This window comes from Aquila chrysaetos, chromosome 15 (genome assembly GCF_900496995.4).
Source record: "Aquila chrysaetos chrysaetos chromosome 15, bAquChr1.4, whole genome shotgun sequence".
Taxonomy (NCBI): domain Eukaryota; kingdom Metazoa; phylum Chordata; class Aves; order Accipitriformes; family Accipitridae; genus Aquila; species Aquila chrysaetos.
Window position 1 is genome coordinate 3323455 of NC_044018.1, and position 27839 is coordinate 3351293.

The window sequence follows — 27839 nt, forward strand, 5'->3', positions numbered from 1 at the left end:
CAAGGCTCGCAGGCTTGGCCAAATGGTGTTATAAATGCATTGCCAAATTGAGTTACAGACCTGATTTTGTCTTTCAGCTGTTGGAATAATCAAACTCCATTGGGGGTGTCTTGGCTTTTCTTTCTTATCTTTAGACATTTGCTTTGTTTCTGCTAAATCCAATAAAAGCAACAAGATTTTTTCATACATTTCTCTCTTTTAGTTGTTGTTGTTAATTTTTTTCTTTTATCTTTTTTTTTTTTTATTTTTATTGTTAATTTTAAGGTTTGTATTTCAGTTGGTTGTTTTTTTCCTGGCATATATAATCATCAAAGAGTTTTGCATGAGAAAGGTGACAGTACTTAATGAAACTCAGCACCTAAGGGCATAAGGCAGTTGTAGGTTTGTTTGTTTGTTTTTTTTATTTTTCAATCAGCACCAATCCCATAAATAATGTTCTACACTTGGTGTACGGTATAAAACTGATGTGGAGATGCCTCCTTCTCCACCTGTGAATCCTAGGTGTGGAAGTTGAAATACTGTTTCTTGTGTGTAAAAAACAAAAGAAAAGTTTTTCTTTTTGTTTTTACTTACAAAACATAGAGAATATCTTTTTTTTTTTTTTATACATACAGCAACCAGAAAGAAAGCTTATCTGAAGGTTTGTGTTTGTTTCATGATCTGTGTTTACCGTAAACAAAAATAAGGTCCCCTCTTTTACTTTTGCTTTAAGGAGCTTTAAAGTGAAGATTCATATTGTAGCAACTCATATAAGAGAGGTCCATCTCTATACCTAATACCTACAGCTGTGGGGGTGACATATTGGAGGATGTTGATAGTTCTTCTTAACCTCCTGTCTACAAAATGAGCATCCCATGCAGGATATCTTTTTCTTGGGATGTCAATCTTAATGAGAGGCCCCTCAGGGGGATAGGGTCGCCCAGATGGAGTAGATGGTACCATTGCTCTCACCTGGAAAACGGGCAAGCAAGTGTCAGCTGTGAGTTCCTCCTGTTGCTCCGTGACCGCTCTGGTGGGCGTAGCCTGGGCCCCCCGGTACCCAGGGGTTTGGGGTGCCATGGGCTCAACATCGGGGGGCAAAGGAATGCCCCAGAGCAGCTCGGCGCAACAGGAGCTGGCAAAGATCTTAGCTCTTGGCCCCGTGGGATGCAGCACACCATAATATAACAGCATCAAAGCTATCCCAGCAGCAAAGCTAAGAAAGACACAACACAGTGCTGGCACGGCATATGAGTCAGTAGTGTCAGGATCTCTGTAAAAATACCAAAGGAGTGTCAAGGCAGCGTTCTCCGTCAGGACTACCGTGTAATACGCAAACATTCTGTATCGAGTCCGCCCTTCCTTGACATTAAACCAGCAGAAAATGTACACAATCCCTACCACCATGTTGAAGAGGATCTCCTCCCACTTAGACATGCAGAAATCTGTCCCACCATGGATGATCCAGAAAGCCATGGCACACCAATGGACCACTACAAAGATCCCAAAGTAGAGCTGGAAGATGGAAGCAAAGAGAGCAAAAGAAAGAACTCGGGATGAGATGGTGAAGAGGCGCCAGAAGACATGGATGAGGGCCCCTCTGTAGCTCATACTCTTCTTGTCGTCCCTAGAGTCCCGAAGAAGCTTGTGATAGGAGGCTAGCACCCAAGCCAGGGACATCAGGGAAGCCACAGAGGACACACCTGCCGGAAGACACACAGATCCACTGAGTTAGACAGGAGGTTTGGTTGAAAACATCATCTGCTCACTAAATTATTGCATCTGGGGCAGGCTCAGTAGCCCAAAGCTTCAACTCACGTCAGGCGGTCCTTACAGTCTGGAGGAGACAAATACAGAAATATCAGTGTAGGAATTGGAAACGATGCTGTATTCAGGAGCTCTCTGACACAGCACATTAAGCTTATCTTCCTGAGCCGTTGGCTCTGCCACCCCACCCCAGCTCTGCTCTTCTTACAGGGAACAGCCTCTGTCCTCATCCTGATTAGATCCACATTTGAGAATTTGAAAATCCAGGTCCCATCTAAATGCTGCAGGCCAAGTATGAAGGTTACTTTCTGTAGGAAGGGGTCTATCTTGGAGTATACCATTGCAAGAGCAGGACATCTATATTCTTTGTAACTGCATGGATCTTTTTTATTCTAAAATACTTTCATACAAGCAACATTCACATTGACTTGTACTTGATTCTGCCTTAATCAGGAATCCCTGTTTGCATTCGCCTTTGGGAAAGATAGGCATTTGGTCAGGTTTTTTTCACGCTGTGGTTCCATGCAGATGAATGTATAAATACAGGGAACACCAAGACTCATCAATACCCTCCAAGTGGTCCCAAAACAAAGAATCTGATCCCTCCAGCAACTCCCCTGCCCCGTGTCCAGGATGGACTGAAGACCTATATTGGAGGTAGTGATCTGCAGCCTTGTGTCCTGGATGGACCACAGATCCAAGCCACAGTCATGTCTCCAGCCCTGTCTCATTCTGCTCCCGGTGGGACCCCCTGAAGAGACCTTGGATCTGGTCCATCCCCTTGCCTTCTCTGGGACCGCTGAGGGAGCCATTACCAGCACGCAGCTCTGCCCAGTGAACTCAGCCCCTGCGAGGGCATTGCCTGCGCTGGGGTCACCCTCGGTTCCCAACTCATGCCCCTGTGCCCTGGCATGGGGTACGCACCCCGTGATATTCCAGAGGCGCCTGATCTTATTCCCCATCCCAACCAACACTTAAACTATTTATTTACTCCAAAGGATAAAATAGCACCCCATCACGCTTCAGGAGCTTTTAAAAATGTAATACCATTGATTATCAAAACGGTAAATTGAACAACGTATTGAGCAAAGCATCGTAATAAAAATTAATTGACAGATTCCTGGGAAATGAAAAGGCCACTGGCATCTTTTTCCTTTAGTCCCACTGCTGCTCACTGGACAACTGCTCTGCAGGTGGGGGAACAGATGATGGACTAAGATCCACGTTTGGGAAGCTCAGTAACTTGGTAGCTATAGTTCGACTGGGCCTTGGCCAAAGATTTGTCTGGGAGCATCACCTATAAAATCTAAAGGAAAAATGCTAATGGTTTCAAGGAAAACAAACAATAACAAACGCCCCTCCATCTCTGATGTGTAACGTACTGGAAGATAGGTCCAGCTCTTTTGCTTTTTCTATTTTAAGAAAACCCAAGGAGCATCTTGCTGCAGCTGCTCAGGGTTTAAGAGCTAAACTGTCCAAACCCCCTAAATTTCTCCTTCTTCTGTTTTCTTCTCACTTTTCCCTCTGCCCACAAGGACCTGGCTCCCATGGGGATGGAAAGAAGATCCACTGGCTCTTCAGACCTCACTCTAGAGACTTCTTCTTTTTGAAGAGCCCACCCCACAGTGCAGCGGGGCTAGATTTCTCCCCTTCCAGCCTAGCTATGTCTGGAAGAGAGGTGATGGAGAAGGCAGCCAGGAAGGATGGCAGACCTCCATCTCTGCCCCTCATTAAAATTCTCCCAGTCTGCACGTCCCCCAAAACTACGCCTTTGCATCAGCTCTCAAGTCTCTCTCTGAATACCTTGCCTTTGGGCTCTCACACGTGCACTAGTATTTCAGACTGAATTTTAAAAAACAACAAACCACAAACCAGTAAGATCAGTGGTCTTATCAGAGAGGGAAGCTTTAGGCCACCACCTTTAAGAAAACCACAATTTTCCCCAAGTTCTAAGTCCTCAGTAAGAAACACTTGCATGTAGGACTTGGGGACTTTAATGGATGGAAACTTCTGAAAGTGAATAGCCTCAGCCCCAAACAGGTATAGATTAGATTTATTTTTAACCTACCAGATGTGTTACATTCTTGGTAGACATAATTAACAGTTTTGGAAAGCTGAGCAATGCCACACAATTCTTAAGGTAAGTGATGCTATGTGTGTAAGCACTGTTTGTTGCAGTACCTTCTAGCTATTCAGTTTAAAAACTTTCTATGTTTAGCAGAAAAAAAAATCGTCATGAATTGTCTTATTTTAGTGCTGTTATACTAGAAACTTGTACACCATTAGATGTACCTGTATACTGAAACTCGAGCAGCACCAACCCACAAGAGACAGATGTGTCACACTGGCTTAAAAATGTTTCTGTTGGGTTCATTTATTCTAGAATAGAGAGAGGAATAAAATACACCAGAAACAAAAACCCAGTATACACATAAAGGCTTTTCCCACTGTAATGTTTTCAGTGCAGAAACCTACACTAATCACAGCCTTTGCTGTAAATTGCACAGAGCTGGCTGAGAGTATGTGTGTTGAGTCACTCCCATTGCACGGTACCATGCCGGCTGATAGTCATCTGAACATCTCCTCGAGTCAACAGAGAGAGGCAGACACCCCCAGAAAGTGATTCAACCTGTCCTAAGATCCATGTGTGGGACAGGGAGGGGTTGACTCATGCTCCCAAAGTGTCTGACTCCATCCCTTGACAGGGGAGTGCGGGGACTTGCAAACACCAGCAGTCAGGTGGAATGAGTCCTACCCTTACAAAACAGTTTGTTGCCTCCTCATTTGCACTAAGACCTGGGGAGGGGTGGGGTGGGGGGGGAATGAAGTACCTCTAGACATTTTGACATATCCCTGCCGTTGTTTAAAAATTCACAACTCTGTGACGAATGCAAATTTTGGCATCTTAGTGATGAGCAGGATCTGGACCTGGGTGTCAGGGAGGGGTGATCAGTAGGTGGATGTCAACAGGAACCATGGAGCAATATAAAGACTTCTCCGGTACTTCTTGCTGTGTTGCCACAGAAATTATTCCCTGGCTATTTCATACAGACTTAAAGGACAAAGCACGCCTTGGCTTTTGTCATCTTGACCATGAATTTCTCATTCCCATCTTTCCCTGTTACTGCTAGCCTGTGACATCTTCATACAATGTACAATTCTCACAGAGTGTGGGATAAACTGGTCCTTTCTTTTCCACATCTCCAGGCCTTATTTCTAAGCAAGTATAGAGATCTCTCCAATTATAACTAGAACAAAAAGTCCCGGTAAGTTGGATCACATGGGAAGTATTTTTTTATTTTGATTTTGACTTTTGCACATGGTGACTGACGCACCTTCATCTAGTGTGAGTGGGTTTCAACTCCCTTCCAAGGTTTGTTTATCAAAGGGTTGGGGTTGGTTTAAAACTGAAGTAATTTCAAAAAACCCACTCCCACTCCTGTCACTCTGTGCTTAGTCTTGGGAGTGGAAAATACCTGCCATGTACTGCCCCATCTGTGTGGGCATTCTCAAGCCAGGACATCAGCTACCATGGGGCTGGATCTATATCCCACCTGCCCATAACAAGTCAGACTGGCATAGACTGGGGTTATCGTCAAACTCTCTGCACCAGGCTGTACAACAGCCCTTGAACTCCTCCTGTCACCTGCTAGGAAGGAATGAGTGACTCACAGGCCGTAGTCAGCAGCATTGAGGAGTCAAGCCCATGTGTCTTGAATGACACATCACAAGAATTAGTTCCCCAGATCCCTTTAGTAATGTGCCCTGAAGTCCTTACGGTGAGACATCTCCTAACCCACATTCAGCACGGTGAGGTAACGCTCTGTAATGTCGCTGTTTGACAGACAAAGCACTAAGATTTGAAGGATTTACCCAAGGTCTCATATAAAATCCATAGTAAAGCAGGGAATAGATCTCCTTCACATCACAGTGCACCTTGCCAAGGCATTTCAGACAGGATTCAGCTCCTGCTTTAGCGACTCGCCTCAGGGTGTCCATGGGTAAGTGGTGTCTCTTACTTTACTCAATGGAGAATTAAGGCTTAGTGCAACCATCATGGATGGGAATCCAGCAACATTTGAGAAGCTCTAGGATATTCTAGACCTCCATGTGGAGCTGGCAGATGTGACAAACTTGCATACGAAAGACAGGAACGTTTTTGAGCTGGGAGCTGGAGTGAGGCAGGGTATTCAGGACATCTCAAATGACACGAGGCAAAAGTCAAACAAATTGTTTCCTTAGTCATTACAGCCAGTGGAACCAAAGCTGTACGAAGGTCATTGTTTAGTCCCTGTGGCTGTATTGCCTCTATCTCCACTGAACACAAGGGGAGCTTGGATATCCCCATCATGTGGAGACACCTCCATCAGAGACACCTTTGTTTAGGTGTCTGAATCTGTAGCTGAACTCGCCCATCATCTTCAGCTGCCTTGATGATGACTTCTTGCCTTAGTAATTCTGCCTTTCTCAGGGGGAGCTAATGAACAGTCCTCAGTGGTAACGGGGACTAAGCAACAGTAAATAGTGAAGAGAAAGGAGAAAGCAGTGGGAAATAAGGCAGCTATATAAAAGGCTAAACTTTCTGAGAAGAGCATCGGACAGAGGAATAGAGTCTCTGAGAAGGGGAAACAAGACCCATTTGCTTGGGATCATGGAAACATGAGTGGACTAGAGTATAATGCAGGTAGCGATCTGACCAGAGGAGAGGAGCATGAACCACTCTGAGTTCAAGGGAAGCTCCTGGAGCCTTGCTGAAGCTCGCAGGGGCAGCCTGAATTTCAGCCTCTTTCAGTTTCATCCTCTAGTTCCTACTGATGGCCCAGAAAAAGGAAAGGCCATCTCAGAAATGTAGTAAGTGTCTTTGAAAAATCCACATCCACAAGAGAGACTCAAAACAATAATTCCCCTTAAATTGCCATTGCCGTTTTTAAAGCCCGTATATGTGCAGGAATAAAAACAGCGCTTGGAAAGCCATCCCAGTCTATCTGGCCTATTCATGCTATGCAATCACACATGGGTTTACAACTAGTCTAATAAAAGCTGTAGACAAATCACACACACACAAAAATGAATATTTAAAATGAACAATATATCCATTTTTCCCTTACTCACAGTGTTGTTCAGCTGAGGAGAGAGATTTTTTCACTAGGGGTATGTACAGTTTTCATCACAAATCCAGCTGCAGGTTATTGGCTGTAAGCAATTTGAATGCACTTACTGTAGCATATTACCTAAATATTTACTGTGGTGCCTGTTCCTTTAAAGCTGAAAATGATGCCTAAATGGTGCTCTTTTTCTTTTTTGACATTAATTCTCCTGAAGACTCTACTAAAACAAAATGGGAAGATACCAACATTTCTCCTGGGTGAGCTGGACAGCAAATATGCGGTGAGACATGAAACCTTCCGTCAACCCCTGTGCGAAGGCACCGCTTGCTTAATGCCAAATGCCGTTTCCCAGTTCCTCCCCATCACTTGCTGGCTGCTCAGGCCTCTGTGCTGTGAACCCTGTTATCATGTTTTCCCCTTTGGGTGGCACGTTCCTCCCTGAAGCTCAGTATGAATCGAGGAACAGGTTTTCATTCTGATGCACACAGACCGAAAATGCATTTGTATACAAAAAAGATCGAGACAGATTCTGGTTTGTAACAACGTTGCCTGAAAGTTGCTCCCCTCTACTTTTTAATCTGTTTTTATTTATTTGCACCAGAGTAAAAGGGCTCAGAATCAGACCCCAGGTCTGAGTTTCATTTGTTCCTGCCAGACTTTGATGATGCCTGGTTTTTCTTTTTTCTTTCCTTTCACAGGAGGGAGTGACTTTTGTCTTCTTTCCTTCATTTTCCCTTTTTATTTTTCACTTTGAACATGGAAAAATATGGATCATTAGCAGTATATAAACAATAAAGCGCTGCATACACCATTTTGCCATTCATTTTTCTCATAGGATTTCAGGACACTTCCTTAACCAGTTTCTCCAGCATGCCACCAGTCTATTATGGCAGATGAGCACTATTCCACCTATGGTGAACATCACTCATAAGTCTGACCCAGGAACAGCCTGCTGACATCTATGTGACACCTCTGTACTCTACTCAGAGCTGGAGTGACCAGGGATGAAAAACCAGAGCCTGACACTGGGAAGAGATGTTACACTGGTGTCCTGTCCTTCGCTCTTTCCTCATGAAAAATATTTTGCTTTCGTTGGGCAAGGGGTGAGTTTCAAATCCTCAGCATCTGCTCCCTTGCTAGGGAGCTCTTCTGAGACCTTCCTCCAAGGAGCACGCACAGCCCCGTTCTTCCCAGGACCTGACACCCACAGGACACAGCCTCACCAGTCCGTAAGAAATAGAAAACTGCTGGTGACTGTTTGGGAGAGGCAGGAAGCAAAAGTAAGTAACTCAGTTGAGGGACCAATCTCCAAGTAGATCTGGACAACAAGAAGAGGGTCTTCTACCACCAAATCCCACTGGCATTTCCTGACATGAGGCTTGCTTTAAGTTTCTATACATGACCTTCCATGTCCAAGCTAGCACAAGGAAGGCTCTTCCACATTAGACCAGAGGAACATCCACATTCCCAAACCAAAATAAAATTGTTCCAAAATAAAATTGTGAGATTGCAAAAGTCCATAGCAAGGCAACTTCAGAACAGCTTGCTCATATGGAGAGTTGCCCTCTCACCCCTCATCAGTTAAAGGCTGGCTCATGTCCTGAAATGTGAATGCTTCCCAAAACCTTTTCTTTCTGCTCAATTAAGATGTCCTCACTGACCCCAGAAACACTGGCTCTTTTTAGTTCCCCTCCAGCCTTCGCCTCAGCACTGCCTTGAGGAACTCAGGTCCACAGGTTCACTACAGATTGTGTTTCAAAAGGACTTGCTTTTCTTCCCTTTCATCCTGCTGCCTTTCAGTTCTCCCGAATGCCCCTTCTTCTCTACTGCTAGAAGAGGTGATCTGCCACATTTGTCTGATCTGTCCTCTCATTATCTCGGCTGCTTCTGTCATGTCTCCTCCTATTCATCTCCTCCGTGAACTCAGGAGCTGCCAAACTGGCTCAGGCCCTGGGGCCATCCAGTCTTGTATCTTCTCCTGGATGCAAGCCAGCGACTGATCCTTCCGTGGGAGGCACAAGCACCCTAGGCCAAGCAGAAATGCCCTCTGTTTTGGATTGTCCTTGAATACCCTCAGCAAAGTGTCAGATCTCCTGTTGAAAATGTTGGCTATCATCCACCACATAAGGATTGGCAAAGCTTCCTCCCCCAATCCCCTTTTTAAAATGCTCTTAATGAAGATCTTCCTTGTATTATGTGCCTCAGTGTTTACCCCACCCAAGGAGAGCTGTCTGAGACACGGGATGAGTTGCCCACTGGAAGTGCCTCTCTCCCTCTCCATTGACTCCACCTGGATTGTGGATGATCAAACTGAAATGACCAAACAAGAAGTGGGTAAGATTAAAAGTACCCTAGCTAGCAGTGGTTTGGCATCCACCAAATCCCCACAAGAGCTCAGAGGAGAGCCCTGAGTTCCAGCAAGGTGAGGAGAGCAGAAAGGAGGGTTGGGGAAACCTGTTCCCCACTCCAAGATGAGCACAATAGCTACCATCGGCTTCTGCAGAGCAGAAGTTGACAGACCGAACACAATGTGGGCAAATTCAAGTGACGCAACACAACGATTTTATACCACTGAAGGCCAAACAGGCAAAACAACCCCCCAACACCCTCCTGATGAGAGAAGGGTGCCATGATCAGTCAGAGGACATATTCAAGTTGCATTTCCCTGAACAGCCAGACAGACTTATCACTATCTTCAAGAAAGTGGTAGCAGAAAGACAATATCCCCCTGCTACATAAATGAGAAGGAAGCTGATCTCAACAGGCATGTATGTGTACAGTCCTCATAGGCATGTAAGTCCACTATTTGCTTTCCATAATAGCCTTGCCCCTTTCCTAGGATGCTGACCACAGGTATCTCAGTTTTTATGTACCTATGTAGGCAAAAAACCTGCTGACATCCACTCCACAGCTGAAACATTTCTGGCAGCACTTAGCTGAAGCTGAAATCTCAGTCCTTACATATGCGCAGATTTTCAAACAAGCCTCTCCTCACCTAGCTAACCGGGATCTTTGATCTTGTATAATGGCTCGCCACCAGATAATGGCTCATAAAAAAACAGCAGAGAGGAGAAGGGCACATGGGAACCCAGTCCTTGAGAGAACCTGGGTCACTGTGGTGACATATAAACTAGCAAACAAGAAACAGAGCCAGGGCTATTTGTTGACCTTCAGCCCAGCTGTCAGAGTCTGCCATGTCCATACTATTAAGCTCTCTCAGACTCCGAAACAGAATATTTATATCCTATCTGCCTTTTGGGAATTGTCCCTGCCCTAGGTGAACTCACTTTCCCATGCTTGGGGAAGCTTTGTGAAAGGGCTAGCTGACCAAAACTGTACCAGGGACCACATTAACAGAATCACCTGAGTGCCAGTACTTGGGCTCCAGCACCGTCTGCATTAGAGGTATAGACGTAATTCGTGCACAGTCCTCTGCCTGTCACAAACACGGTCATATAATGCTCTTCATCACTTTAAAAATAATGGGGAAGACCTGTGGTTCAACTCCTGGAGATGGAGCCTCTCATATTACCAGATTTTCCAGGCTGGGCTTTTTGGCAAAGTAAATTAGCCCAGGTGGCTGCTGTGTCCAGACAGCTCTGGGGAGCCCAGACATGGCAGCTAGAGCTTAGGTAAGGTGTAATACAGACTTGTAGACAGCTTAATGCCAGCAAAATGTTATTTTGGCAGTATACTTTAATCCTTCTAGGAATCTGGTCTCAGCTATGCTCTCAAAGCTATGTCTGAGGAAAAAGCCAGCGTGACTCTACTGCTATAGCTAGACGGGCAAAGTCTGCCTTATGGAGAAAAGTCCTCTTCTGAAGGTCCCTCCAGCCTCCAGAGACTCTGATTGGAGTCTAATGGAGTAAAAGGAAATCAGCTTCAAAATCACGCTTTTCAGGGGGAGCAATGCATGGCAGGCTTCTAACACCACTCAGGAATCTGGGGTGAGTTTGGTGAATAGTTCCAGTCCTAAAGAAGCTGGAGACAATTCAGGGAGTAGAGGAGAAGGGGGACACACAACAAAGACTAATCTTTCCTTTATAGTCCCTTTTGATGTGACATTATAATGACATTATTTATGACATATAGCTATTTACTTTGAAATTACTCTTCCATTTTTAAACTTCCCTTAAAAGTTAAGAAAATATACAGAAAATACTTCACTGTCCCCCTCTGACCAAAGCAAACAGTTCCACTTCAGTGGACGCTATTTTGGGGGTGTTAATACAGAACAGTTCTTTTCTTTGTGATTTTTGGCCAGTAAACCAGAAATGTCATTAATCTTACCGATGGTGTTTTTTGATGTTGGTGTGGGGCTACATTTGATGGTGTTTCCAACTAGGATAGCTGCTGTTATCACTTAAATTGGGATTCATGTAGGCTGGTAACCCACACCCCCCGCAGTGAGGACTCAGGCTATCATACACAAGTGCCAATATCTCTCCAGGATCTTCCCACCATGCCCCCACGCATCCCTCCCCAGTGCATCCTCCAAAGGGCACGCTGAACCTCATGTGGGCAGGGCTGCATTGAAGTTCATAGAGACGCTCAGCACCAACAACTATGTGCATCTCTGTCTTCTAATGCCACACATACAGGAACGAGAGACGGTCTGGTCTGAGCCTGGTCTAAATTTACCCAGGTACCAATCACCTGGGCCAGTTCTGCAGTGGAAATGTGCTGGGAGAGCAGCAGCCAGGATTTCCTGGGCACAGTTTAGGTTGTTTGGAAATAGAGCATGAGAACTCTTACATGTGTCTATTTTTGTCTGCATGAATTGCCACTCTCTTCAGAAAGAGATACCCTCTGCACAGTCACCACTGTAATTATAAAGACTTTAGTTAAATTCCTGTTAATCTGAATGCCTTTAACCAGTGTCTCAGAATCACACTGGAAAAGAACACCACCCAAATCCCCCAAAGTGAACAGTCACAGACAAGAGGACTTGCAGCTCCTTGAGAGACCCCAAAGGATTTCATTTTAAATGCTCCATCAGGATGTCCTGACAAGACCTCTAGCAAGGACAGGATTTAAATCTATGCATGCAGAGCAAAATCTCTCTTTGTAAGCAATGATACAGGGCAGTAGAGTCTATCACAGAAACCTGGTTCAATCTGAAAGGAACGCGGCCAGCAAAGAAGTGTTCAAGTCATCTCTATAGACTTCCATTGCTTTTTCTTGGTGTACTTTTGGGTTTCTCTCGGCTCACTTGCTTCTGACCTCAGTTCAGAAATCAGAGTAGCCTGAGCAGAGCCTTGTATCTACATGGCCATTAGCATGTCACAGAGGCATCCTAATTTTACCAGGCACCTGAGATGGAAGAAAAGTCAACCTAAGCTGCCTTTGTGGGCAGCTAAGCACCACCATTGGCATGGATCTAGCATGGGTGTCTAGAGCCTAAAGACACTCAGGTATGACTGCTGCTCTTGTAGCCTCTTGGTTAGATGTGCAATGTTGTGTGGTCATTGATTGCTGAGATCTGGGTTTTTTCCCTCTGCTATTTAAAATAGTCTTTCCCAGAGCAACAGGAGAAAAAAAGATCAAACATATGATTACTTTAACTGGGAAAAATAACATGGCAAAATCCAAGAGGAGTTACTCTTGGAGGAAAAATCATATTGCACACTCAACAGCTGGTTCTTTGTGAAGGACACTTTAGACACAAATTTTAGCAGCCAATTCTTTGCTCAGATTCTTGAGTATATTGAATGTCTTCACAGACTGCAGCAGAGTCGCTCCCAGTTCACACTCTGCAAAGATCAGAACAACCCTCCTATATTGAGATTTTTCGGACTTAATGATATTTGAACTCTACCACTAGGAACCTTTAGAAGAGAAACACATCATATGATACTGCTAGAATGCACTGAAATGGGAAAAAAACCCTTTACTAAGGAAAACAACACATGGATTGGCTTAAAATAAAATCTTCCCCCATCCACTTTTATGTTCTGAGTAGGGGTAGTCGGCATGACACAACACAACTCTTACCACAAACACATACAATATACTTGCATTTTTTAACACCGTACATTTGATATTTGTTACAGCATCTTTATCCTGGCATTCTTTTTTAATTCAGATGAGAACTGCAGCCATTGAGAAGAATTTAAATCTGCCTAGCACAAGTTGAACGGATGTTGTAATCTTGCAGGTGGGGCAAAAATACTCTGAAAAACAGGGGAGCGCATCAGCACTGGCAAGGAAAGCCCTAGGAGTTCTGCTGTCCACTTCTGAAAGCATCCATGAGAATCTCTTTTCCCTAGCACTGGTCTGGGGCAGCTTTTGAACCTGGGACCCTGTGCCTAAAGATCAGTGACTGAGCAAAGCCTAATTCTGTTGACTGCTACATCCATGTCATTGTGCTGTCTCAGCCCCCAAACGAGGGTGGCCCAATCCAGACTGGTTGTTGGGAATCGTCCTTGGCCTGTGCTGACACCTGAGGCAAGCCTGGGAATTCTTTGGGTTGGTGCTAGCTGCCGTGGGCTAAAAATGTGCCAAGGACTGTGCTGATAATGGAACCACGTGGATGACCGAGATCTGGTGGCTGTGCTCGTGTTCTGATGTGTTTCAGTTTATTAGCATAGATGAAACCCAACAGACTCGTCACCAGATTGAGGAAGCAACATCTTCTGCCAGGGCTTAGTGAAGGAACTTCCTGCTATAAATACAGCTCCCACAGCCAGTTCCTTGGAGACAAGACAACATCAAGGCAATGTTTCAAACAGTCTGTGACAGTACCAAACATGGATCCTGCAAACCACCTCTGGTTAATCGTTTGGCCTGGACACAGAAAGTTTGCAGGCCATTAGAGAAATAACTTCATCCCAATTCTGGAAATGCTTTTGACCTGATGGGGAAGAGGAAGGAAACCCAACTTGGTTCACACTCACTGGCCAAAGTGAGAGGTCTTCATTCAGTGTGTTTAGAGGAGATGTGTCAGCAGTGCACGCTTTGCTAACCTTATGGTTTGTAAATCTTTGTTACTGTGTAGGGGGTCATTGATGGAATTGTCTCGGCATAATTGCAGGTGAGGGGACTGGTCTCCTGAAAAGAAGGAGCATCTCAACGCTTCTGGAGAGTACACAGGGCTGGCATCATTAGAGTGAGTCTGGCAGAGCATTTCTGTGAGGGGGAGTGACAAAGTGACAAAAAAGGATGTGGTGCAGCTGGTGCTGTCTCGCAGTGGGGTAGCTGAAGGCACCAGGGACACTGATTTCCAAGGATAACAGCAGGAACCTCTTTCTTCCTCTGCTTCCCAGGCTTTGTACGCTCTGCAAAGGTCTAAGTGATGTGTAGCAGGCCAGAACTCAATGACACGCCAGCATCCACCAGTTAAGTCATGCTCAGGTTGGCTTGTCTCTCCTGGGTCTTTTTGCCTTCTCAGAAGTTCATTTGTGTACAAGATGGAGTTGAGACTGCCTCTTCAACAGGTTAATGAACATCACCTTCCCCACGAACAGCTGAGATCAAACCATGCATCCGTTCCCCTACTGCAAACATCTGTTTGCACCTTAGGGTATTTCAGATATGGGGTCCTGCGACAGGGAAACGGCCATGCCTGGTCTTGGGTGCCCCATGGGTGAGTGTCCATGCGAAGACGTGAACGCAACTGAGGGCACTGAGAGCATGAGGTTGGTCAAATGCCACTTAGGACAAAAGTCATTTCAGGAGATTTCCACTGACTCAGTAAATCTGCTGCACTCCCAGACTCAGGACTGTCACCTTGAGCTAATCATATAAAACAACTGATAGTTTCTGAAACAAGAATGTTCTTTCCTTCAATACTCAGCAATTTTAAGCCAGTTGCATCAACCTGAATTGCTCCATCTACATCAGGGGTAGAAACACAGAGACATCCCTGCCCAGCACCCGCCCGGCATCTTCCCCAGTTATTTTTGCACATCTCAGTGACTATGTGCTCTCTGTTTATCCAGAGTTAGCATACTCTCCTGGATGCCTGACGTGAACCCCAGAGCTGCGCACTAGAGCAACCTGAAGATGGAAAGACTTGAACTTCCATGCATTTTACTAGCTAATTGCACAGCAGTGTGCAGCCACCTTTTCCTATGCTCTAATCATGAATCTGCCACGGGAGGTATGTCTCCAGGAAAGTCTGCAGCATGAAATTACCTGAAAAAGCCTTAATTTCCTGCCTGGAATCTGTTTGGCATGAACTTGCTCCCCAGGAGCCTGCAGCGTAGAGATCCTCCCCAAGACCTTAGGCTAATCAAACCTCTTTCTCCGTGCCTCAGTTTCCCAGCTTGCCTGCAGCTCCTAGGAACAGCATGGGCTAATGCTTGTGTAGTGCTCTGATGATGTAACCCCCTTCCAATGATTACCACAGTCTTACAAAGCCTAAAATTGGCAGCACTGGCTACCTGCCAATGCTGTCCCGTGAATGGTGACTCATCTTTATTGGCTGTGGCATGTCATATGCGTGATGGCGGCACGTGGTACAGAACAGAAGGTTTTTTATCAGCACTCCAAAATAACAGAGCGAGAGCTATGGCAAGGTGGTGGACGGACAAGCTGCAGGTGGGGATGGGCTAAGGGGTGACGTCTCTCTTTGGGCTTGCTCCAAAGCCCATTGGAAAAAAAAAAAAAAAAAAAAAAGCTGTCACTGGCTTCAAAGGCTCCTGGACCCAGTCCTTCCCCGCCGCGCCGGGACAATACGGCTGATGATAGGGCAAGCTTTCCCCATGCTGCTCAATGCCAGCGTGCCTCAGGCTTGGCCTGCTCTCAGCATGCCGGAGCAAGACGTCCTCAGTGCCCACTGCCAACTGTGGAGATGGCTTTTTGATGCTGCTGGGAATTGGACCGGGACCAGCGACTCATTTCAAGCAGGGCACCAAATTGCTATCTGTCATCCGGCTTTGGTGAGAAGGAGGGGAAGGCAGGAACAGAGCCATATGCCCCAGTCTGGCAAAGCACTTGAGTCATATGAGTGGCCTCCCAGGCGAGCTGCTTATGTGTTTGGAGCTCTCTGGGCATTTTGTGAGGTGCCTCCTTGGTCTGCTGATGAACACTTAAAGGGAAACTGTGGCTGAATCAGGGCAAACTTTCAATGCAGATTATCCCGGTTCCTCCCTGCCGAGCCCCTGCAGCAAGCACACAACTGGTGGGGTCCCTTACCCACATGGCAGTGAGCAACTGCTTTTCTGCTCGTGCCTCTTCTGTCACAAGGAACCAGGTCTGGGTGATGGATGTCTCCCATTTCTTTTACTCCCCAAGGAATGGCATGAGAGAGAGGAAGAAAGAATATGCCTTCAGCCCCATGGGTAAAGTTTCAGCATCTTTTTTTTCCTTATGATCTGCCTCACAACCCAAGCCAAAGCCCAGGGTGTGACTCTGGTAGACCTTACCCTCACCCCATCTCCTGTTACTGAGAACTCTATCAGGCAAAGACTTTTTTAGGCATACGTTGCAGTTATCTTGCTGGATCTTAGGAAAAATACATCGGTCAGAAAAGGGAAGAGGATTTCTGCTTCTGGAGGAAAAGGACTTTGCTTGGGCCTGCATCAATGTCTTACCCATCCCAAACGGAGTCTGTAGATGATGTTGGTCTTTTTTGTACTGAGCCCTGTGGAATCTGATGCCTGTGTAGAAAGGGTGAACCACGGTTTATTTATGATGGGTAACTCTGGTTACAGGACTCGGCACAAATGGGGACAATTTTGTGTAGTGAGGTCACAGGGATTTGAATTTGGGGGTTTGGATTCATGTTTGAGCACTGTTGGAATGCAGATATTTAGTTGCATCCAAACTGAAAGACACCTGTGGAAGACCAGCAGCAACACCCCACAGCAAGCACTTTCCCCTACCCATGCTTTTCCATCCAGCATGGCATCTCCCACCCATAGTCCTCTGTGGCTGCATCTCTACTAAGAATCAAGTATTTGCAGGGGTTGTTCTCCAGCCCGGTGGCCAGTAGGCACACTCTAGCCCCATCCATATCCCATCTCCTGCCATCCAAAGGTGGCCACATCCAACTGCCTGCTGGGAATGGTCCCTGCTCTGTGTTTACCCCCAAGCAGTCTTTGGGGATTGTTTGGCATAGAGTTAGATGGTTCAAGCCAAAACCGTGTCAGGCCCGTGCTAACAGGGCAACAGTGGTGGTGATGGATGTCCATTGCTGGTGCCATTTCTGCTGGGCTCTCCAATGGACGTACCTGCTCGGCCCAGACCAGCATGAAGGATCTTGCACTAACTTCTAGTGCTCCTTCAAGGTTAGCAGTGCTACCTGTAGGATGAACTTTCAAATCTAATGAGTCTCTTTTCCACGTTCAGCAGAGACATGGGAATTTTAGTCTTTCCATTTACGTTCAGGCCAGTGTTGATCACATTTGAAAATCACACCCTTGGGCAACTAAAGGCTGAAGACTCCCTTTTGGACTTGGTTGCCCCAGCTAAGAAGGGGGCCTGAGTGGTCAGGGGACTGAGTAAGAAGTGATCCATTCACGTGTTGTCCTTTAGATATGGCCTCGGTTTTAGATCTCAAACTAAACCACTCCTCAACAAGTCATGGTGCCTTGAGATATTTCCTATCCTATGAATCTATCTAACAGGACATTTCAGACAGTATGTAGTTCACAGCATAGCCATTATTCACAGCATGTTATTGGTTAACTACCGGCCTGTCATTGGGAGAAAATTAACTGAGACATTTATCTCCACATTAGACTTAACTCATTATTGCCCACACAGGAATCCTCTCACCCATGTGCAGGAGTGTTTAACTTGAGGCTGGCTCATCCCAAACCTGCTCAGCTCTATGGGGGATGCCTTCTCTGGGCGGTGAGGACAACGGCTAACCCATCCCTGCTGCTCATCCTTCAATACCCTGCAAAGACCAGTTAAGTCTTCTAAACTAAGTGACAGGGAAAAGCATCTTAGTGTGCCCCTGCAAAAAAGGACAAGCCCTGATCATAGATGGCCCCCAGACATGGTACAGAAAGAGTGAGGACACGATAAAAGATAGGACTTTGCTTTGGGAGGGACAAGAAGATTTGCAAACTCCATCACGATAACTCTGCAGCCAACACACATCTGTATCCGAGATGCCTAAAATCCCTTTTAGTGCCTAACTTGTATCACTCTGCTTAAAAGAGCAACCCCCCAGAAAAACAGAAGCTAATGTTGCTTTTTCTTAAATATACAAGCAGCTTCAGACTACTTATTGCAGGCTGCAGAGAGTGCAGACACCTCGCAAAATCCCAGAGATTTCAACAGGACTTTGCAAAATGAAGGCTTACGCTGCAAATCTCTTTCAGACCAACAGCAGGGTTATAGAGGAGATGGGCACAGCATCGGTGGATAGACAGTCCTTTTTTGCGGGGGGAACCCTGCGCTGAAAACTGCAGCCTCATGCAGGCAAATTCCCAGCAAAAGCTTTGCGTAAAGAACTCATGACATGAGTGGAAGGACGTTAGATGTTCTGCTAAATCTCATTAAGTCTTAAAGTAGCCACATGAAAAAAATTAAGTAAAAGGAAACCTCTTTAAGAGGAGATTTCTGCTGAAAAACTGGAATCCCTCTCACCTCAAAAACTGCCTAGAAGTTAGATTTAACCTTTAAGCTGGTTATATGTGCTCCTTTCCATTCAGTGCACAGGAACAGGCACCTCTGCAGGGTGAAGTAGGTTAAGGATGGTTTATACCGCAAGAAGTGAGGTGGATTGTCTGCTAGGAGTGATTATGAAATGAAGATTTGGGTTGCCTGGCTTTTTTTGTTGTCATTAACATTGTGTTTCCCCCTGCAAATACACCATGTTATTTAAATCAGGGGAGTCCTCTGGCCAGTGCTGTTCTGTAATCTGAGAGAGATGGCCACCCTTTCGTACCATCCTCTCCTATACCTCACGGACAGTTACAGTGAGCAAGGGACAGGGCTGCATCCTCTTCAGAGTCCCACCACCTCCTTTTGCCTAACACTAAGGGTAGATCTAGATACATCACCTAGGTTCTGTCTAGCTGCCCTGGAGAAAGGTGCTGCTGGAGGGCATCTCATCTCACCTCCTTCAGCTGCTTTGGACACGGCAGATCCATGTTTTGGACGCATCCTTCCTCCCTCACCTTCCCTTTACTCTCTTTTGGACCCACACAGCTGTGGTTGTAGCAGATGAATCACTCGCAAAGGGCCTGCATACCAACACCAGCTCCTGCCAGATGCAGATTCAGGAGCTGATGTCGACCCATTTGTCCCAGCAGCCACAGCACAAAGTACTCCAGCTCAGGCTCTCAGCGTGCACCTTCCAGGTCAGATCTGCTCACCTGATGGAGTACACCGAGTTCTCACCTCTTTTCTCTGTGTGCTATTTTCTGCTCTTCCCGAGTCATCGGGCGACGGGAGCTAAGCTGGGATCTGGTCTGCCTTGTGCTAGGGATATGATGAAGGAACGAATCCTGACCTTCATGAAATCCCACGGGTGTTGTCCCAGGCTTTACTGAGGCTGGGACTTGACCTCAAATTCCAGCTCCAGCACTTCTGCTGGTGGTGTCAGACCATGCAGGAGATGCTAACTCTTGGGTGAGCAGGGGCCCATTAGTGAAACTGGTCTGTTCTTTCAGCACTGAAGGACCAATAAACACAGGTTCCACCCAACCCTTTCAAACAGGTACCTCTCAGGGTAAAATGGTTTTTGCAAGGCATGGTGAGGCTTTTCTTTCTTCCACCCACCCAATAGATATGGAAACCAGGAAATTAAGCCTTAGCCTGATTGCATCCCCTTCTACTAGTCCTCGGAGTGCTCCCCTACTCACTGCAACCACAACTGGCAAGAACAACCCTTTCTGTCACCATGTTCCTAAACATCTCTGGAGGAGATGCTCTGGGTTTGAGTAAAGACCTCCAGCGTATTCACTCTTCTTACCTCAACAGCTACCTTAACATGGGAAATAGGAGAAAAAAACAAAACTTCCTGATAGCCGTTCCAGTAACTCCCTTTCTAAAGCTCCTTAAATAGGAGATGGAGACGTTAGCTGACCCATTTGGAGAAGACTGGAGCCTGGCTTGGCTTCCTGCACTGGGCTTGGCATTGCAGTCTTAAGAGCAGGGAGGACTGGGGCTTGGAGGGGGGGATGTATGCCATATAAAATGGTAAATTGACCTTGTTCTAGCACTAAATGAATCCATAAGACACCGTGTGAACCATATGGAAATAGCTGGAGTCTGGACATACTAGCACGGGCTGTACCTGGGTTTATAAGCCCTGCTGTGGGCTGTTTTGCCCACGTGCATCCCTTAGTGACGCAGCTGACGCTGCCCCTGTGTAGAGGCAGAACCGGCCTCTTCCTGTGATGAGCCACGCTCACATAGACATGATGAGCCAGGAGAGACTTGATTTGATTTTTAAACACACTGCCTTCCTAACAATATCCATCTTCCTTTGGTTTCTGCCTGCTTTAAGGGAAATCTTTGATGCTCCCTTTCATAACGGCTCCTCTCAGCATTTAATTTCCTTCTACATAATGAAGTACTGGCCGAGAGGAGGAGGAAGACAGAAGCGCCGAACGGGCATGGAGGAGCTTTAGGAAACCTTGCACCTGAGTCAGGAGCGCCGAGCAAGCTCCGCTGCTCGTATCCGTCAGCAGCGCCCGCCGCTCGGCACGCAGCCCCGAGATGCGCGACAGCATCTCCGGCACAGGCAGGGAGGGAGGCAGGGAGAAGGGGCTCTGGGGACCCTGAGAGCTCGGCTGCTGGAGCGTGGCAGGCAAAGAGCCCTCCAGGGCCCGGGGAGGCAGGCGGGGACGTGCGCTGCCTTGGAAGAGAGCACAGCCTGCTCGGTGTGGTGGAGGAACGGAGGAACTGCATAGCTGAAGAAGGGAGGGGGTTGGAAAATGATGCAGCTTGTTCAGTGGATTAGGCAGCCATGCCTGGAAGTGGCAAACTGAAAGAGCCACAGATTTGAAAGCCTAGAGGGATTATTCGGCCGTGTCGTCTGACTTGCAGCACAACAGAGGCCAGCAAACTTCACCCAGTGCTTTCTGTAGTGAGTCCAACAATCTGCGTAACACCCTGGCAAGTCTCTTAGGTTATGATTTCTACATCTTTAGTAGGGTTAATAATGTTGGAAGCAGCAGGAAAAGGGTGCTGGCAAATGTGAGCAGTTCTAGCAGGAGTTGTAGAAAGGCATGTTCATCATGTCAGCACTTTGGAGGCCTGGAGAGCTCGTGATGAAAGGTTTTAGAAAAAGACTGCATAAATAGGAGAAGGGAGGGAGGCCTCTACAAACAACATGTGATGGACATGCTTAAAGTATGGAGGAAGGGGAGAGTGTTCCAACTTATTGATGCTGTAGATAGTGGTGACCTTGGTCCAACCAGCAAGATTTAACCCTGAAGAAGTGCCCAGTTCCAATCTCAGCTCCTCGAAACTCCTCAGGTCTGTCAGAAATGGCGTGCCACAAACAGGCTGTCTTTGGGAAGCCGAGTATCATGCCCGGTGTGTGAATTGAGCAGGGGCCGAATAACCCAGCAGCTCATCAGCTGATACCGCTGTTGGTCCTTGCCAAGGACAAATCTCCCTTGAGCTAGCGACCCTTAGGCAGCCAGCATGCCATGGGCATGGGCTGGTAGAGCTGCTCACCCCAGGGCTGGCACAGGGGCATATGCCTCTCAGCTGCTCAGGACATCACTGCAGCAAAGGACATCAGAATTGGCAAACTATTCTCTGTGGTTGCTTCCAAGCCTCTGTTCCTCTACCTACCTTTGCAATGATACCTGCACTACAACATCTCTGTCCCTACGCAACCCCCTCCACTGCTTTCCCCTCTCTCTTTTCTTCGACTTCCTGAGAACCATGGTACCAATGGCTAAACCTCAATTCCTGGGCACTCTTCAGAAAAGGTCCTACAGTGTTTAGCTATTAAAAACCCCCCTTATACTACACTTCACACCATCAGAGCATTGCACAGGCATTGAACCATTTGTCCTCACAACACAAATTCAAATCTGGCCAGTTTTATCATCCTACTTATGTAAGGAGGGAAACTGAGGCAGAGAATGATTGTATCTGCCTGCTGCCAGGTGGCAAACGAATGGCGACACTTGCCATAGCAGCAGAGACTGCCTGCCTCCTCCTGATAAAAGCATCATTTCTTTAGACTGGACTGGGTGTGGAAGAGCTGAATCTCATCTTTTCGTTTATACTGTTTTTTTTTCTCAGTGGAATGAGCAGAAATTTTACCCAGCGAACGCAGCGCGGAGCTGGAATGAGATTTGTCCGAAGTGGCAGCCCCTTACACGCCAGGTTGCGTAGGGCAGACGGTTAGCAAAACATCCATCGGCAGCTGAGCATGGGATCAGAGGGGGGAGGCCGGGAGGATGGGGAGGGGGGGACGAGGGGGCCACTTACATGGTAATGTTTCTGCACGGTTCTTTTGGATCATTATGCAGAGCTGTAGCACCAGTTGAGGGGCGCTCTCGAGGAAAGTTTCCAGGAGGCGCAACATATTTACGTCTGCATATTCGTACATCATAGCCCAGTAGAAACGCCGCTGGTGTTCCTTCCGCCTCTGGCTCTGGATCCCCAGGTACATAGTTCGGATATACCTGCAGGAAACAGGAGGAAAAGCTGAACGTGAGACTTTGGCATGCATCAAAATCTGAGGAGCATGGGGCTGTGGGCCAGTTCTTTGGGGAGAGGGAGGTTGTCTGGGGGAAGGGGAATCTGGGGTAGATACAGGTGTCTACGCAGGTCTAACACTATCTCCTGCAAGCTCTGAGGACCACCTTCGTATTGCAAGAGTGGGAAACCTTTGATTTGCACTACCCAAACGTGAAGCGTGGGGATAGGAAATGCTCATGAAACACTTGCACAAGAAAACAACTCCCTCAGTTTGTTTTCGTGATGAGAAGAGGAAAAGCTACTTGACAAATACTGGTCATGTCACTTGGCGGTGGCTTGACAGATGGTCTAAGCCCCTTCAGCACCCTAGTAAGGAGCTTCCCTCACAGAGCCCAGAGATTGGCCCCTGTTTCATCGCAGGTGGAGCAATGAGACACCACATTCACCTTCAGCACACGTGTGACCCACAAATGCAAAAGGCCACAGCTTGCCACTGGTCAGCCATTGAGACTTTGGGCAATGTTGGACTAGAAGGAGGGGTGTCATGCGTGGACAGGTACTGCTTTATCGCCTCTGGTTCCATATCAGTGTGCAAGGAGACCTGCAAACCTCACCCTGGGGACACAACTTCCCTTCAGGGAACTTTTGGCCAATCTTTGTAAATGGAGGTGATCCAGTCAGGGTAGCACAAGGTGCCCAGATGACACAGGACTTGAGCCATTTAAGAAAGAAAACACCTCCTAACAGGGTTCTTTCTACTGCTTGCTGATATTAATGATCTAATAATAATGGGTCTTTTCCCTTCTCATCCTGCGTGGTGGCTGTAACCTTGTGCTCTGAAATTTGGGATGGGCATCGTTTCACCTAACGCTGACCCTAAAGTGGGTTATCTGAGCTAGTCAATGGAGAGAAATGTCCCCTCCTGGGACTGCTCATCTGTCCCACCTCAGATGCCAGCATGACGGTTGGATGAAGTGCCTTCTGGAGGCTCTGGGAGGGGCTCACAGCACAAACTGGGGTTTCGCCAAAACGATTAGATCATTCCTTGCCACTCGGGGCGAGATTGCACAGCAAGGAAGAGCAGCAGGGAAGGACATAAGCCTCGACAGCTTCTGTATCTCCAAATTACACCCAGGGACAGGGAGGTGGGAGAGAGGCAGAGGTACCTCTGCGAGCCCTGCCCTTTCTCAAGCACCTTGTCCTTCCTTCCCGTTCCCAGTTCGCAAGCACAGAAGACGAAAAATCCCGAAAGAAGACACAAGGACACACACACACACACACACACACACAAAAATGATGCAGGAAAGCCACCAGATGGGGCTCGACACTCGAGAAAATGCTATGCCAGTCATATACGACACCGGTGACACTGCTGTGACTTCCCCAGCAGAACCCGAGTGGGGTGGAAATGCCGGTGGAGCCACCTTCTCTCCCATGGACACCAGTCCTCCTCCCACTCCCCCGACATGCCCACCGCCACCGCCTGTACTCAGCAACTCCCTGAAAGCCCCCAGCCCCAGAAGCTGCAGGATGACACAGGAATCCTGCCTTCTTTTCATGCATGCAAGGAATTAAATAAATATAGTTTAGCTGGAAAGGCAAAGCTGGGGAGAGTAAGTTGGAATGGCTCAAAGAGAAGGCAGAGAACAGGAGCATGCAACTGGTTTTTATAATATCAGCAATACAGGGACACTGAAAACCAAGGTGGTGGCGCCCATAAGGTGCTGGCCATGGGCAAAGACAGCATCACCTCTGCCAAACTCTTTTGACAGAGACAGTCACTGAATCTGTCCTGTAGTCTTGCACGGCCTCCCCTTGCCAGGAGCTCCCATTCCTGCTACTACATGAAAAGTAAACTCCCCTTCTGAAGTTTAAGCCACTAATTTCTCATCATTCCAGCCATGGACAAGGAGAGGAATTTATTCATTTTCACCCTGCAGCAGTCTTTTACCTGTATGCACCTAGTTACCATGTAAACCCTCAGTCACCTTTTCTCCAGACTAAAAAAACCCCAATTTCTTTCAGTCCCTTCTCACAGCTCACATTTGCTAGACCTCTACTCTTCCACATTGCTGTCCCCACCAGCTGTCTCCAGTTTTTGGTTATTTTTAAGACTGTTTTTACTTTTCCAAGTACTCCAGGTTGGCAAAACCAAACTATAACAATGGCATTGAGTCACTCAAAAAGATTAAGAAGAAACTTAACAGAAGGGACACCATGTACTGCAGTGATTTCTCCTCGATCTCTAGGGATTCACCACCATCCACACAGCTTAAGCATGAATGCTTCTAACTGGCTACAGTGAGAGGACATGCCACCTCTTCATGGAAGCAGCATGCATAAAAGGACATAAAAATGCATTGGATAAATGTAATGCCCTAGTCCTGTCTCCATCAATGGCCAGAACAACGGCAACGACAGTAATACCAAATTCTCTTGGCTGTCGAGCCCACAGCCTTTTGCAAAGGTCAACTGTACTGTGCCCCTTCCACAGATGAGGAAACTGAGTCATGGAGCACCAAAAGGGCTCTCCGAAAGTCTTCTGGCAGCAGAACCCAGATCTTTTAGTGCTGTCCCCAGCCTCTAAACCCCACAACACAAACCCACGAGTGGAGTACCACTCTGCCTGCTGATGGTCCTCCACCCAGGGTAGACATGCTTCCTTGACGCCGTAAAGCCCAGTGCTGCCCAATCTGATCTGTGCTGGAAGACCCAACAGGACAAATCTGTCCCTATCCAGCTGCCACATGGGACTGTGACCTCAGGAATCCCTTGGTGTAATTTTGGCCAGCAAGAGGTCACAACCTCCCAAATGAACAGCACATGAGCGAAACGGCTCCAAGGACTATTTGCAGCAGAAGGGAAATGAACTTCCCTTTGTACTCTCTTTTCGGTCCAGGCAAAAATATGGCGCTCTCTCTTTAGCACCTTTCAGACCCAAATCCGACAAAAAAAGAGGAAAGGGAGGAGTAAAAACCCATTCCTCCTTGATGCCAGTCGATTGGGAGTTTTCAGCAGAGAAAGTGTAAGAGTAACTGGGAAAAGCAGACTTTCCACCTGGTAGGCTTTCAACAACTAATAAATACCTAATTCATCAATATAAAATTTCACCGAGCTGTAACATTGGTAGTGCTCAATCCTATATCTGAACAGAAATGTATTGCACTGCTGTAAGCAGTTTTATTCCAGTATATCTGTTTCTTCTTTGTGGTATTTTATTTACTTGTTTGAGGGCTTCTTCCTACCTTTACTAACACTGGTTAAGTGTAGACAAACTCTGAAGAAAAAAAAAAATCAATGTCATTTCACCTGAAATTTGTTGTTCTCGGTCAAGCTGGTAGCAAACATGATTCTATAATTAGACTTTCAAATCCATATTCAGGCCTGATCTTCAGTCTTTAGCAACATGATGCTTCCTCTTATGTCAGTGAAAGCCATTCACCACTCTGTGCTTTTGAAAATCAGGCTAATTTATTTATTTAAGAGCTTAATTTTGGATACAGGAGCCTAACTTTGGGCTTTTTATTTTTTGAATGCTGGCTATTTTTATATACGAGTGTGTGTATTTGTGTGTATGCATGTATTTTTAGTTCTAAGTCCCATCATGGCTTCAAGAGATAGAACTAATTTGGCATTGGGAGGGGGATTTGGGGCGATTTTCTTTAAAAGCACAAAGGATTGGCTGTCCCCTCCGTTCTGGCAGGGTTCCCAGAATTCCTGTTGGTATAATTATCCTCACGCTTATTTACTACGTATGTCGCAGTAGCACACAAACTGCGCGGGGCAAAGTCACTGCTGTCCCTGTGCCAAAGCACATTTTTAAGGAGCCAAAGCCATCGGCTCCAGAAATGTGGTCAAACAACCTTTGGAGAAAGCCCCAGGATGCCATCAGGAGGGGGAAGAGGAGATGTTCCTACTGTAAAAAAAAAAACCCACCCTAAGTGCTATGGAGAAAGATGCTTCATGTGGATGAGAGAGGTTGCTTAGCTGTCTCAGCAAGGACTGTAGCAGAAATGTCCAGAGACAGGATTATGGAGTCAGAGACTCTGTCTATACCATTAAACAAAGCAGACCAAAGACCAGCCTTTGTCCTTGGCCAGCTGGCGTGACTTGACTCCACGTGGCTATGTCCACCCTAGTTGGCCTTGGCCAAAATTGCCAGAGACTGTGCTGACAATTTAACAGGGTGAACTATTACAGGATTGTGCCTGTGCCTTGGCACTGTTCAATTTACAGAGGTGGCTTTGAATATCACCAGCAGAAAGTGTGGGAGGATGCCTCAGGCAACAGGCTGGCTTGAAATGAAGAGGATGCTGATGTGTAAGAAAGGTTGCAGGAACATGGAAAAGCACGTCAGCACAGGCCCTGGGCTATGTTTTGAGGAAAGAAGAGTCCTGATGGCCTGTCCCGCAAAACCACAAGCTGACCAAGGTCAGGAATCTCAGACCATATCTACAATAGGCAACAAAGTACAGGGGCCCGATCACTTTTCCTGAGACCAATGGGCCAAGATTGACTCCAGAAATGAACTCGCTCATCCTCCAAAACCAGGTAGCTGCTTTCATACTCAGTATTGGGACCGATCCCTGTTGGGATGGAGTCCTGAACCCTGCCTAGGTTATGATTACTTGGGAGAGTGCTAGTAAGCCTTGACCGATCTAGTGATTATACGAACAATTTAGCAGCATGATGAAGTCACAGTGCCCATGAGCAGGCCTTCAAATTGCCTAGTTTACTAGTACACGTATGTGGAAAAACAGAAAGGAATAGGATTTGAGGTACTCGGTCCACTCCCAACAACTCCAGGTTGGGAAACTCTTCTTGACCAAGCACAGCTTTCAGAGAAGCAAACCCTGGCTTGAAAAATGGCAGAGCATGCCTGAGAAGTCAGAAACAGACCTCTAGGGAAAGGAAAACTAACTCTGCTGAGTAGGTTGCAACTTACAACTGCAGAACCTTACATGCCCCTTCGGATGAGTAGGTTTTATCATGACCAGGAGGGCAACAGGTACAACACCCTTCCCAGCATCTCACCAACCTCCCCTTCTCTCTGGACAACCTTACTTTGCCATGGCGATATGGTTATATCCTAGGTGTCATGGTAGCAACGCACACGGTATGGATGGACACCATCTCCCTCACCATCCCGTGCCACCGACCTTCTCCCTGGTGCTCTCTCCTGGAAGGAGAGGGGTGGGACAGGGCGCATCATTCAGCTGACGGCTCACCCTCCTGCCGTCTTCTCCGCAGGCGCTCCTGCTAAATCTTGCAAGGGGCCATTATCCTTATGCACTAGAAGGTGTTTACGGTTTAAAAGCCCACTCCTTGGAAGGGAGGAAATGAGGACATGTGTAACTGCTCGGCTGGAAGGCTTGCAGCGGAGGCTGCCTGAACGTACCCTTAAAATGAGGTTAT

The 27839-nt window shown here is 46.8% G+C and overlaps 1 protein-coding gene across 1 annotated transcript in view; it reads right to left on the minus strand.

The window, feature by feature from the left end:
- Positions 1-244: 244 nt before the first annotated feature.
- Positions 245-27839, minus strand: part of XKR6 (XK related 6) — a 185148-nt gene continuing 157553 nt past the window's right edge. The window contains exons 2-3 of the mRNA XM_030036974.2: positions 22212-22408; positions 245-1682 (exon numbers count right to left, since the gene is read on the minus strand). Of these exons, the coding sequence (XP_029892834.1) occupies positions 718-1682; positions 22212-22408 (1162 nt within the window). The 3' untranslated portion in view covers positions 245-717. The remainder of the gene's footprint in view (positions 1683-22211; positions 22409-27839) is intronic.